The 14,976-nt window shown below is 34.5% G+C and overlaps 2 protein-coding genes across 6 annotated transcripts in view; one reads left to right on the top strand and one right to left on the bottom strand.

Annotated features, from left to right (window-relative positions):
• The window catches only part of LOC145672160 (uncharacterized), a 315,761-nt gene that overhangs the window by 263,175 nt on the left and 37,610 nt on the right, over window positions 1–14,976 (bottom strand). The gene's annotated exons all lie outside the window — the stretch shown is intronic.
• LOC145672159 (uncharacterized) overlaps window positions 1–14,976 on the top strand; it is a 155,471-nt gene that overhangs the window by 130,032 nt on the left and 10,463 nt on the right. The window contains exons 15-18 of the mRNA XM_081741499.1: window positions 2,736–2,867; window positions 8,292–8,419; window positions 9,920–10,045; window positions 12,024–12,228. Coding sequence (XP_081597625.1) covers window positions 2,736–2,867; window positions 8,292–8,419; window positions 9,920–10,045; window positions 12,024–12,228 — 591 coding nt within the window. The remainder of the gene's footprint in view (window positions 1–2,735; window positions 2,868–8,291; window positions 8,420–9,919; window positions 10,046–12,023; window positions 12,229–14,976) is intronic.

The following is a 14,976-nucleotide window of genomic DNA, read 5'->3' on the forward strand; positions in this document are numbered from 1 at the left end:
TTTCCACTGAGAGTTCCGGAGCAAACGCAATGGCAATAAAAGGTCCCTATTCAAACTGAAGAAACTCAAATGCTGACACTAAATTTTAACCAATGCACTAGCCGTACTGGAGTAACGCTTCTCGTAGGATCAACAAAATCAAGAAGTGCAAGGTCTAGTCAAAGCAAAAATGGATGACTGTTCGTACTCGCCAGATGCTGTTAGTGTCTACTCAGCGTCGTGAGGATGGTTGAGAGCTACTTGCAAGAAGTACTGAACGGCGAGGATAGCAGATATGCTGACCATACATCACTCCAAAGACATCAATTCCACAAGCCAACTAGCAAGTCCAGACCCCCTAAGACTTGCCTGAGAAATTTATTTTAATAGAGACTGAACTAATACCAACATCATTGGAATCATGGATATTCTAGGTAGAAGCGATTTTATATTGAATCATTGCAGTATTTTCCCTAAATTTGTGATTTACTATAATAATATAGAATTTCAGCCTAGAAAACTAAAAAACATTGAAGGAAGGCAATTTGCTGACCATACATCACGCAACCAAACGCTGTCTAGCCGGTCACATCTCTTCGTACGCTGTAACGCCAGGAACTTTTCAATATTCGGAACACTTAGTTTAGAATATTCAATAAAACATTACATTTTTTAAACAAAACATACAGAGTAAAGCAACTCATTTTTGGTACGGAAGACCTAGAGAATTTTAGAAACAAAGAAAACAAGTTTTAGATTAAAAAAAAACTTTTTACAAATAATAAAATAATACCACCTTTACTGCACAAGAAATAACTTCCATTCTAAATTAGTACATTAAAAGTTTCACATTAAAACAAATGCTTCAATACTAAAGAAAATATACATTGATAACATTTAAAATCTCGCTTTTAATTATATATATATATATATATATTAGTTCTTAAAACACGAAAAGAGGATTTTTTCATCCAATAATCTATATTTCTGATACAATATTACAACTTATAATAAGCATGATCTGCGACGAAAAAGAGTGAGATGAATTAACGTTTATAAACTTATAATGCACGGCGTGTTCTAAGTGGAATGCACAGCACCACACCATTTAAGCTTACTTTATCATAACTGTGAAGCTTTAACCTTGCATGATGTTCTCAAAAACAAGAGACTGCTATTCAATTGCTTTAAACCCCCAACTTGTTTGTAAAAGAAGGTTAAAAATTTCAGGGTATAAAACACGAATCCAGTTTACACATGTACTAACGCTAAATTAAATTCGTAACACGTGTTGGCTAATGCAAAGCAGAGTGATCCAAATATTTAACAGCATAAGCTTTCCACTAAGCACTTACAATAAATTTTTAAACAATCTTTCACATTTATAATATGTTGCTAATCACGATAAATAAAATCTATTTTAACGAATAATATGTTAATTTTTTTTTAAAGTAACTATCATCTCATTAATAACAAATTGAAAACTATATCATTTCTTTGTCATTTACACAAATCGCAATATTTTTGTAAATTGTAAAATATGTAACATTTTCTTCTGATACTCTCTACTAATATTATCTAAGGATCAGAACAGAAGTTAATTTATATTTAAAAATATATAGAATTAGAACTATGTAATTCCAGCGTCAACACGTGAAATTCAATATAAAAGTATTCTCATGACTTTTTGGGATAGAAATATACTAAAGATACTACATAGACTCCTAGCTTTCAAACCTCGAACAGTTCACCTACAGAGTGCAGAAAGGAAATGGATATTAGACAGAAGAGGCCAGTGGTATCTCAGTGTCATACTTTTAAAATTTTAAAAACAATAAAAATAACTATCAGTGACACGCAATAGGATTTCTCTCTTTCTTTCTCTCTCTCTCTCTCTTTGTAGTACTATATTTATTTTCCTCTTTCTTTTCTACACTTTCAAAACAAGCCGTTTGAGGTCTGAAAGCAAGAATTTATCAGTGGCGGCTCTGAGAGAAGTCACATCGGTAAAAAATATAACTTTATCGCTAGAAGTTAAGGGAGGAAAACTTACTTACTGTTTTCAATCTTGTATGGGAATTTAGGTCAGTTTTCTTCCCTTGGTTTGTAGAGACAAAATTGTAATTTTTTTTACCGATGTGAGTTCCCTCATGAAACGCCACCGATTTTCGTTTAATGCCTTCAAATGTACGTGTAACGAAGCATAATATTTTCTGAATGAATAAGGAACTTCTGGTAACTTTCTTAATGCTATGTACAATAAAAATGTATTTAACATTTAAAAAATATAAATCTGGATATAATTTTAAACTTCAGAAACTGATCTATAGAAAAATGGTTAAAAAAAACTTTAAAAAATTCCACTCTGGTTTATCTTGATAAATGGCAAATAGCAAACATTTTATCTTTTAATATACCGTAGTAATTACATTTTAATTATGCAAGCACCAAAATTCATAAATATATATAGTTCATTCGTAATACGGTATATCAAGAATTTAAATATACTGTAGTTATTTGTAAAATTACTAACGAAACATTAACATATTAAGTATTAAGGGTATTAATTCAAAACAAAATTTGCTTCTGATTTATTGAATCACGTGTTTTCTACGTGCACTTTTTTTTTTTAATGAATTCACAATCTCCTTTTATATGTAACGAGTGCTGCACATCTATATATTAATATTTTCTGATAGTTGAGCCTAAGACTTCGAGATATGTACTTTGTTTAAAACAAAATAAATATTTTACAGAACCACAGTCAGAACCACCTGTAGAACCAGTAGTACAGAACAATCAAGGACCTCAGCCACAAAAACTAGATTCATCATCCCAGTCCGAATTTCCAGTGCTTTGGACAGAAGAAGGACAGTATCTTGCAACATGTGAGTTACCTATGACCCACCTTATATCATAGTTTACGTTATTTTTTCGTGAACATTCTGCAGATAATATATACACATTGGGTGTTCTAAAAATCCCGCCCACAGACAACAGAGCGCTATTCTTCAAGTCAAAATAAAACACAAATGTTATATAATGATATACCCTCTGGAGCCTCCTTCAGGCGCTATGTGGAATCAAAATGTCACTATATGGCAACGTTGCAGATTAACTTGGAACTATTAGCGTTGTTCTACGAATTCATCAAGCATTTACATCGGTTGTTAGCTAATAACGTCTATCGACTTTAACTGACATCTGGAAAGAATCGATGTAACTATTTGATGGATAGAATTACTCAATGGTTCTTTATCTGCGACGTTACCACTTAGTGCAATTTCCATCTTCACACGAGGACCCGAAAGGTATACAATTATGTATATTTCTCGCTTTATAAACTACTTTCTCTTCCCCCACATTCGTCAAAATTCTACTCGAATGCGTTCTTTGCATCCACTATCCGTGTGTGGAATGACCTTCCATCCAACACAAGACAATCTCAGTCAATCAACCTATTTAAGAAGTCGGTTGAGCAGATCCTCCATAAGTCTACTAAGCAGAGGCTTACTAATATCTGAAAAAAAAAATGGTGGTTTTTATACTTCCTACCTTTTTATTTCTTTTGTTCGCTAAATGTATGTGATTATATTATGTGGTTATTTGAAGTAATCTAAGTAATCTATGTGTGCATGTGATGTGATGCGCGCGCGCGCGTGTGTGTTTGTGTGTATACGTATGATTGGGAGTTTTATATATTTTATTATTATTATTGTATTACTAATTATGATACTATTACTAATTATGATTTTTATGTTGACCTTTAGAATAGTGATCTTCAGTCCATGGGCGCCAATTTTAGAACACGGGTGTTTTAAAAATGGTGCCCACGGACAGCAGACTGCTCTTCTACAGGTCAAAATAAAGCGAAAATGCTATGTAATGGTATACCCTCCAGGGCCTCCTTCAGCTGCTATGGTGACTTAAAAATTTTACTATATGGCAATTCCATTTTCAGAAACTGTTACAAATCTTGGTGTAATAATAGATCAATTCCTTGAGTGGAAACCTCGCATTAACGCTGTATGTAAGAAAGCGTTCTGGTCTTTGCATTCACTCACTAGACTAAAGAAAATTCTACCCACTGAAACAAAGCTACTACTTGTAAAATCTCTAATATTCCCTCACCTTGAATATTGTGATGTAGCTGTATCAGACTTAAATGAAGAATTAGCGTACCGTTTGCAACGTATCCAAAATGCCTGTATACGGTTTGCCTATAATCTCAAACGATCAAATCATTTAACTCCATATTACAGAAAGCTGGGCCTTTTGAAACTTGCCGATAGACGTGTTTTGCATCGACTCACACTTCTCTTTAAGACTCTGCGCTTTCAACAACCTTCCTACTTATTTCAACGATTGCAACCACTAAATGATCACCACGACCACAATACAAGATCAGGTGTAAATAAACTACTTTCTCTTCCCCCACATTCGTCAAAATTCTACTCGAATGCGTTCTTTGCATCCACTATCCGTGTGTGGAATGACCTTCCATCCAACACAAGACAATCTCAGTCAATCAACCTATTTAAGAAGTCGGTTGAGCAGATCCTCCATAAGTCTACTAAGCAGAGGCTTACTAATATCTGAAAAAAAAATGGTGGTTTTTATACTTCCTACCTTTTTATTTCTTTTGTTCGCTAAATGTATGTGATTATATTATGTGGTTATTTGAAGTAATCTAAGTAATCTATGTGTGCATGTGATGTGATGCGCGCGCGCGTGTGTGTGTTTGTGTGTATACGTATGATTGGGAGTTTTATATATTTTATTATTATTATTGTATTACTAATTATGATACTATTGTATTGCATGGTCAAGTTGGAGACAAGGCAGGAGCCTTAACTTCGCCATGTAAAATAAGGCTAAATAAATAAATAAAAATAAATAAATAAATTAACTTGGAACCATTAGCATTGCTCTATGAAACCATCAAGCTACCATCGATTATTATGCTAGTAGATGATGCTAGTACCAACATCTATTGACTTTAACTACCATCTGGAAATAATCGATGTGACTATTTGATGGATTGGTAGGTCTACAATATGATTCTTTATCTGTGACGTTGCCACATAGTTTAATTCGTGTCTCCAGACGAGAGGCCGAAAGGTAAACAACTATATACATTTATCGCATTATTTTGATTTGTAGCATAGTGCTCTGTGGTCCATGAGCGCCATTTTTAAAACACCCGATATATATATTAGTTTCTTATTCTAATTAGTAGAGTATATCTAGTCTGGACATTTCTGACAGAGTCGTCTGCCGACAATACTCGCAATTTACTCCTTTTATCGACCATACAATCACACGTGTGCTATATCTATCTCTTCTTCCTGCTAGGATGTCCAACTTTCTTTATCTTTTTTTAATGAATTTTTGCTGTTGAGAGGAGAGGAAGCCGGAATTGATATAGTTAGTACAGATTAAGAGTTTCGATTCAATATGGGCTATATAAACTCTTTTCACTACATATGTCTTGGGTCTATAAAATTTATTGGAAAAAATGACACAGTAGTCCAGTGTAAACTTGGGCACGAAAATCCAGGTTTGAATACAGTAGCCAGGTCAGAATTTTGTGCCATTTGGCATTTGACCACGTAAAGGTCAAATGCCTATCGTCAAACTAAAATATTTCGTTGCCAATGGCGATCTGGCGACCAGTAAATGCCCTGATGAAAACGACAGATATATTAATAGAGCTGTACCGATGAATGGAAAAATCCATGAGGATATCAATTATGCCTTTTAACTTTTCATCGGTACAACCGACAGAGGGGTAAGAGAATGGCTGGGGACTGTAATGTATGAAATATTTGAACTTGCATCGTTAAGTGACCTATCAGTAATAACACAATGACGTGACAACGCTTCTAATTAAGCTTAACGCGTTCTGCGAAATACAATCTTTTTCTCAGTTCAGCAATTTTTCGATTCGTCTGATGCAATTTTTCCAGATTATCCTATCCTGAGTAATGGGGCGTTTACACTTAGTCGATTTGCGTTCAATTCAGTTGAATTGACGTCACTTTCAACTTAATCGACCGTGTAAACGGGACTTCAACTTAATCGCTTGTTGATCGAAAGCGACTAATCGACTAGCAACTGAATTGAAAGACGTTCTATTTTCTGTGGTCGATTCTATTTTCTTCTGCTATAACACCGCAAATTGTACCAATTACTTTTTGCTTGGACATCTTTAAAATTGCCAGTTAATTTCGAATCGACCAGAGGAGAGCGAGTCGACAAGCAGCATTCATTTTCGGTTGAAACAATTGTACACATCCATCGATCTCATTCGGTCTAGTTGCTTCGATTTAGTCGCAAATGCAGCGAGTCGATTTAGCCGTGCGACTAAATCGACCAAGTGTAAACGCCCCGTAAGACGTTTCCTTTCCTTATATTTTTTCTTCCCTAAATCATGTATTAATTGATCCGTATAATTCAATCAAAGTTTTCTTAGTTAAATTGCAATTCCTCTATGTCTCATAATGTGTCCAATCATCCTATCTCTTCTCTAAGTATTTTTCCTTCTACCTTTCCCTCCATATCTAACAGCATAATTCCTCTATGTCTCATAATGTGTCTCTTCTCTAGGTATTTTTCCTTCTGGTCTTCCCTCCATAGCTAATAGTGCAATTTCTCCATGTCTCATAATATGTCCAATCATCTTATCTCTTCTTTCTGAAACATTCTCCAGTATACTACCCTTTGCTCCTACCATTTCCAATACTCTTGCATTTGAACTTTATTCTCCCGTCTAATTTTCAACATTCTCCTGCAGTACCACACTTTGATGACTTCCATTTTTCGTTTTTCCTCTTCTCCTTGGATCCATGACTCATATCCATACATATACATTTCTTCAGTTCTACGTATGTCGGTTTCCAATTAAAAGCTTTTGTTTTTCTTCGAATGCCATCTTCGTTTGAGCTATTCTGGTTTTGTTCTTGTTTCATTTCATTATCCTTGTTATTTTACTTCTTAACAGAATTCATGCGCTTCTACCGCCAGGTGATCTATTCTAGTCTTCATTTTTCTTGTGCATTTTATAATTCCGTTTTGCTGTTGTTGATCTTTATATTGAACTAGCGGAATACCCGTTCTTTGCACGGGGAGAATACGTTTCATTTTGGACATAACGGGCTGAATTTAGATTTAAACGCGATCGGAAGTGTCACTGCTCGTCTCAGTGATCCCGAAAACTATAGATTCGACACTAATATTGGCCATTTTTAATAATTTTTAAATATCTCCTCCAGGGGCGTCATTTAGGGGGGGCAGGCAGGGGCATTTGCCCGCCCCCTGAGTTTGAGATTTATATAGATTTTATCAATAGAGTGGTAGTAAATGAGTGAAAAACGCGAAATTCTACTTATATCAAGGGGTTTTGCCCCCCCCCAAGCAAAATCTGAAATGATGCTCCTGATCTCCTCCCTCCTCTAAGTTGCACCTTCAAAGTGATATGATGAGAAACATTCTCGTCCCGAACCTCATCTATGTTGAAAATTTGATCGAGATTGGTCGGGTGGTTCAAGAGTTATGAACTTACAAACATAGTCACTCTCATTTTCATATATCTAAGCATCTGTCGCATTCCGTTTAGATATACCTCTAATTTTTCTCAATGTTTTCCAACAGCGCGATATCGTCTGCAAATCTAAGCGTATGCATTTTCTTTCTGTCCATAAAAAGTTATCACCAGGCTGTGAATGTCCTTAATTTTTGTTATTGCAAAATACTATATATAGAATATTTATAGTTTCATCCATGTTAAGAACTAAACTTTAATTCCTTCTTTCTAATGCAGATTTTCGTAGAGGTTAAATACGATTCGACTTCAACACAAATAAAAAATATGTTTATAAGAAAGACCTTAATCAGACTGTTATAGCTTAGCTCACGAATCTCTTGAGGAAATTCTTCGTTGGCGTCAATCGTGGCAGAGATTCGTGAGCTAAGCTGTACATATCCCAGAAATTAATCAACTTGAAGTAGGTTTTATCTTAAGTGTACACAAAATTAGCTTTAATAACACATACACACACAAAATAATTTCTGAAATATGAATATATAAAGGTGATTTTAAAACATTTCTGAAATATGAATATATAAAGGCGATTTTAAAAAATTGTGGCCTTCATGCCAGCTGCAGGAGAAAAAATGCGTAAGCAAAGTAAAACTAATGACTTGAGTTCAATTGTTCGTTAGGGTACAAAAGCTGCTCTGATTTTTGAGCATTAAAGAATCTAACTTTTGTCATCACATGCTAAAATTTATGAATTCTTCTATTTTTTTAGCATTAGGAGAACCCCTTATAAAAGGCTTGACAGAAGTATCGAACCAGAGACCCAAAGATCCTATTTCCTTCTTGGCTACGTACCTGTACAATTTTGCAAATAAGAATAAAGATCGAATAAAAACTCAGGTAAGCTCAACTTTATTATTACTTGATATCAAAAGTGATTTGTGTGTATGTGTGTGTTAACGATTTATGTATACCAATCCAAAAGACTCATGTAATTTAATTAAAGGGTGTATCGGGGGTCAAGAACAATAAATGTTTCAAAGAGAAAACTCCAAATCGCTATGTCAAGCTGCCAACAGTAATTTCAATTAAAAACAGTAAATGAAATTAAATCTTTAAGTTTTACGTCCCACGATTATGCCGGCTAGGCTGAAGGAGACGGTGATGATGAGAAATGAATGAAATGGTGGAATGAAGAAAGTGGGAGAGCCCCGAGGAAAATGAATAATGTATTGATCGTTCTATTATATTCACTTTGGCTTATCTTGGTATAAGTCTGTCATGATAATTGCCGAAATTTTCAATAAAAACTCCTATCTTCCTCAATGGCTCTTTCTTAGATAATAACATATTTATGGCATCCATCGTTGCGGTACAGAAGTACCAAAACAAAAAGAAGTTTCTTCTAGCAATAAAATATGTACAAATAAATATAAAAGTTAATTATATATTCATTGTTCTACAATTTCATACTACATTAAGTAAGTAAAAGTTAAATGAAATCGTTACTTGAGTCTTCTGCTTACTCCGTACAGCTTAAATGAGACGAATGGTTATTATAGTAAAAGAATTGTGAAATTAAGAAATTGGAAGAAAATGAAGAACTATCGACAAAACCCATTCAGATATGGTCAACCACAAGCTCATATGATCTGAAGATAAACGAAGGATCTACCACTAAGCTACTGTGCTCGTATCAGTCAGTGCGATTTTGTTCTGGATGGTGGCGGCGCTACAGGGGGCGGCGCTTTTTTTCTCGCTTCCTCTTTGCCCACCTCATTTTTCTATGTACGACCAGTGAATAATAATAATAATAATAATAATAATGTGTATAATCGATGATAATAATAATAATAATAATAATATTCAAAGCAAAACAAGTATGGTTGCCTCGCCTCCTCCAAATTTTTCTTGCCTCCCCTCTTGTTCTCCTACTATTACGAGCTTAGCGCCGCTACTAGTTCTGGACGCTGTACATCAGAAATGTAAGATGTATAAATACCAGAAGCAAAATCATGTAAATTGACGATTTTTTAAATCTATCACAATTATAATGAATGACAATTATCTCAACGTTAACTCATAATGCAAATCAAAGAAACTTGAGGCCTCTAGAACAGAACGACGTATGCACCAATTGTTAGTTTTGAATACAAGACTTGGGCAGTACATAATGCTCATTACTTCTTTTGATCGAACTGAAATTTCAATCCCAACGTAAGAACCCAGACAGTCTCAGTAATTGTAGAGGAAGGTTCATAGAATACGCTGACACAAAAGAAATAATAAAAAAAGGATATGTTGGTACGTATGTCGCTTTTCCAGAGGCATCATACCTACTCGCATTGTAAAATTAATACTAATTGTACACTTACAGTTAATAAATATTGAACATTACAGGAAACGGGAGTGCTCATCACGAGACCGAAAGAAGATAATTTAGAATCTCTGCAAGAAAACTCAAATGAACAGGACGAACAGCAGGATATAGATGCTCCGGAAGCAGCTTCCAGTAGTGCCAACAGGGTAAGTATTTCGCTGGAAGTGTGTTAAGGAACTGCTTTGGTATTTGTCTACACTAATGACTATCAACATACGGTATGGGAACCCGAAGTCCGAGATATAACGGGATCCAACACCAAGAATTCTATATCTAGTATCATATTCACACCCTCTTACCTGGTATGATCCGAAAACAAGAAATTCCATTATTTAAGTCTTCAATAGTTTGAAGCCGTTGTTAGCAATTTGATTTCAACTCTTCTTCAATTTCTGCATACACAGTTATTTATTTATTTATTTATTTAAAGAAGAAGAATGCAACAGACCAATGCCTAATTACATTATTCTAGGTTACAATAATAATATTCACGATATTATCTAATTAAATCCAACAAAGTAACACAATATCATGAAGACTATTCATGTACGTTATTACTATATAAAATATACACAAGATACGTTACCTAAACATAATTTATCAAGTTGTATTTTTAATTTATTCTCATTGTCATTAAGAATATATATTGTCGATCCAAAATAGTGAACCTGGTTGTAGGAAGCATGCATCCGCCATGTAGGAGACTTCTTTAAGTTATTTGTTCTAGCTTTATTGAAAAAAAAAAAAAAAAAACGTTATTTCGATCTCGCGTGTTTGGATGAGGCACCCTCCAAGTCAATATAGACAATTTTATTGTGTAGCATTTTATGTAAAAACACACGATTATGAGTAAATCTACTCTTTTCCAAGGATGGTAAATTAATTCTTATCCGACATTTCTTTGTCTCTTGTAATCCCAATGCTTTCTCTTTCGTTATTTTTCCCCCAGGAAGGATAGCCAGATCACATAGAAAAAAGATTGAAATGCTATAGTTTCCATTATGAACAGAAAAATTGTAATTAGCACTTATACACTAGACAGCACAAACAAAGAACGAACAACTACAGTTTAATCACGCAATGTAAAACTACATGGCAAAAGTGCCGAACTAGAGACATTTTCCACATGTCTGGTTCGCTGAAACATAAATAGAGAACACGTATTCTCATACGTTAAAACATCCGAAAGATACAAAATCTGCGAATGGTTTCAGGCATTTCTCACATCTTCCTCGGCACATCTACAGAGAACTGACCATATAAGAGATTATGTGTATGAAATTCTCTGCTTGTGCACCGTGTAGAATAAAAATGATAGGATACGTTTGTAGTTCAATACTAAGATTTCTCTCCTGTCCTGTATTGAGTAGTGAAAAGTCCTTAGTATGTATTTCTACGTAGGATCTGACACAAACACTCAATTGACAATCTTGAACTGCGAATCACTTAGCAAGTTGATAATGTAATAGGTGTCAATAGAATTCTTTAATTTGAAATAGCATTCAAGAAAGTACTTCCTGTCTGATGAGATATCTAAATAAAAACTATGAACCAACTTGTTACAAGTCTGTAGATTTCAACTTTTTTCACATTCTCTGTTTTAGAATTCATTTAGTATTTCGGAAGGATGAACAATTAAAGATCAGAATGCGGTAGGTTACATCATAACCAAATTCTCTGTTACGGTCACAGAATGAAATTGTACCGTTAACATTGTTAAAACTTTAAATAGTAATTAAGCTTTAAGATGAATCTACCCACGCTGAAACTTTTTAACGTTTGAGAATTTGAATTATAGCTACTGTCAATAAATATGCATCCCATCATATCAATTAGTAATTATAAACAGAAAATTTGTTCACGAATTTGCTGAACTATTCACTCGAAAACCTTTGTGCGGTTAGTGTAACAGTTGGGTCAAAGTTACAATAACTATTCTGTTTCAATGATCAAACCTATTTTTCTTGTCTCTTTATTCTTGGAAAGGGCAATATTTTAAGTAGTAAAAATGGACACTACGGATCTTTACTTTCTATAAGTAGTAAGCATTATATATTATTTTCACCTTAATAATTCTATATTATTTTCACCTTAATAATTCTATCATTCAATTTCATTCTCTAGGACGAACACGGACAAAGTATGCTGCACTTTGCAGCTGCACGTACCCACGGACGTAACGCCCTCTTCCAGTTGATGCAAGATACAGGAGTCAACATCGGCTACAGAGATGAGTTATACAGAACCGCCCGTGACGTCGCTACTGAGGCTGGTATACTCGAAAATGTTCGAGATATAGACAAATTCGTGCTGTTTTTAGCTGCAAGAGGTAAGCTTTAAATATTTATAAATTTTAAAATAAAAAAGATATTGAATCAAGGCGTATAGATACAACAAAAACAAATTATCCTTGTTATGAGTTGAGTGGAGTTGATTTTGAGTTTAACGTCCCGTTCAGCAGCGAGGCTATATGAGACGTGAAATTATTCTTGTTATGTTTCGACATCGTAATAGTGTCTGAAGGAAGAATAAGGTACAGTATGAATGAGTGAGTGTGCCGAAACGTAACGTAATTGCATGCTTTTAAATGTCGTTATAGGATACATAAATAACAAATATAAACGTTCTTGCCTTTAATCCGGGGATTTTTTAAAAAATCATTTCGATGTTCTCTGGCATCTGTCAAAGTTTTCTATTTGTTGCTAAACTGGCGACAGACATCTGGGTAGGTCCCTACCTTCCTCTGGAACCTTTTAGAGAAAAAAGGCAGCAGGGGTAACCAATCCCACTAAAGGGTTTGTTACCCTCAAATTTATTATCCTTCTTCAAAGGTTAAAATTCTTTCACCCAAAAGTGAATATTCTTCGCGTCCAAACTTACTATTCTTTCCCCAGAATTTATTATTCTCCGCCCCCAATTTATAATTCTTCATTTTCATTTATCACTTCCAATGAAAAATAATGTCCCTCAAATAACTCCGTAGAAGCAACCTGCGCCCTAAAATCCACCTATGGGCACCCCTGAAAGTAGAGGTCTGCACAGGCCGGAATTTTTTTTAGCCCGGTCCATGAATTTATAATGTGAGACCCGACCCGAGTCCGAAATATGTTTTACTGTTTAGGCTCGAGCTCGTGTGATAATCAAATGAGCCCAAAATAAGCCCGAATTACAGAAACTTCATAACTAAAAATTGTATTTTTATTTACAATTAGAGATTTAATTTTGCAATTTTAAAGCTTTCATGATTCAGAGAGGATAAGGAAATAAAGGTTATCGTTTACACTTATTAACTATATGAATTCTCTTTAAAAAAAAAAAAAAAATTAAAAATTTAAAAAAATAGTCATTTATATAAATTCCGTCTCCCTTAGCCTGGGTGCATAATCATGGGATGTTAAACTAAATATTTCATTTCCTTTATAAAAATTCTCATGAAATGGAAACAAGAATACTCTAAATATTTGAAACAAAATGTCAATGTGTGCAAATTCTTATGCAAGTGGATGGATACTGAACTGATTCAGTTCTCAAAGCAGTCATTATCGATTGCTGTGAAGAAAAAGAATGGAATCTACACTCTGGCTCCTAAATTTTGACCCACAGATAAGCTAAACATGTTTATTTCTGTTACTTTTAGTTTTTCTCTCACTACATAGCTAGTTTTACTATCAATTGCAGAATGATAATCAGACTTTTAGTGTGGGCATTTCAAGTTACAAATTTACTTATGTATTAAAAGTTCTGCAGAAAGAAATATCCGATAAATATCGCTCTTTATATATGTACAGTATATTTACAAAGTTAGGCCCGAAAAGGCCCGAGAAATAGGGTTATATATTTAAAAATTTACAGCCAGAGCCCGAAGTGATCTACTCCTTGTAGACCCGACCGCGGCCCGCGTGCAGACCTCTACTTGAAAGGCAGGAAGAAAGGGAAGAACCTACCCACATGTCACAGACACAGTTTAGCACAATTAGAAGACGGTGACTAAGATGTCAGAGAGTATCGAAATGATTAAAAATATTTTTTTCGAAAAGAGTGTGTGTTTTCTTTAACTGCAACAAAGTTTTCTGCGTTGCCAAGGTACTATTATGTTCTAAAATAACGCTGCATTAAATAACAAAAGAGCAGCTGAGTATTTCAAACAGTGAACTGTACACTGTGTATGGAAGTCTCGTTGTTTTTACCTTACTTTTCCTTCGAATGCGTTGTTTCCAAAGTTCCTATTTTAAAGGACTTAGAAAAATTCACGCGTGCAATCATACTTTGGAGGAGCGTATATTTCGGAAGTGTCTGTACAGCATGTCTACAAGGTGGCAATATTGGAAAGTCTGCTACACTTGCAGGAAAACGCAAATGTTAGAGTTCGTCTTGAGAAACATTCATACACTAAGAGTTACAAACATATGAATTTAGCTTCCGCGACTAAATGGCTTGTCATCTGAGCAGAAAGATAAAATATATTAGAAAAAGTACAAGAAAAAGTCAAATCGAAACACTAAAAGTGTGCTGTACAGTAAAATCCAAGTTTGTTGAACAAAATTGTGTTTTATGACCATGGAAGACGTCACCTATTTCATGGAGGAATTAAATACAGGTTGACATTTAAAAATCCGGACATCGATAATTCGGTTCTTTCAGACTTCCAGTATGAATTTCGGAGTGAATTTTCAAATGTACCGCGTGGGTGTTCTGTTTTCTGGAGGTGCCATTTGAGTTTTGGAGATGTTGTAGTTGGTAATCATTGTGGAGTCTTGCTTTGGATCTGCTAACAAACATTCTTGCTCATTCGTTCTCTTTTTATCATATATTTGCCGGATAGTCTCATTAGTTGAGCAAAAATTCTGTAGAACTGTTTTGTGTAGTTAGTGAACATTAAAACTTCATTTGCTTTTCATTTAGTGTAATAATTTTCTATTAAATACATACAATACTATAATCATCCAAACTCTGGCACTCCTCAGGTCCGGAGGTTGTCGGATTTTTAAATGTCCACCTGTATACAATTCTCCGGATTGTCACTCTGAATATATAATATATTGACTTTTTGTTTTAAAAACGCAATAAAAAGCCTCTA

This window comes from Thermobia domestica, chromosome 15, assembly GCF_964235325.1.
Source record: "Thermobia domestica chromosome 15, izTheDome1.hap1.1, whole genome shotgun sequence".
In the NCBI taxonomy this organism is placed as follows: domain Eukaryota; kingdom Metazoa; phylum Arthropoda; class Insecta; order Zygentoma; family Lepismatidae; genus Thermobia; species Thermobia domestica.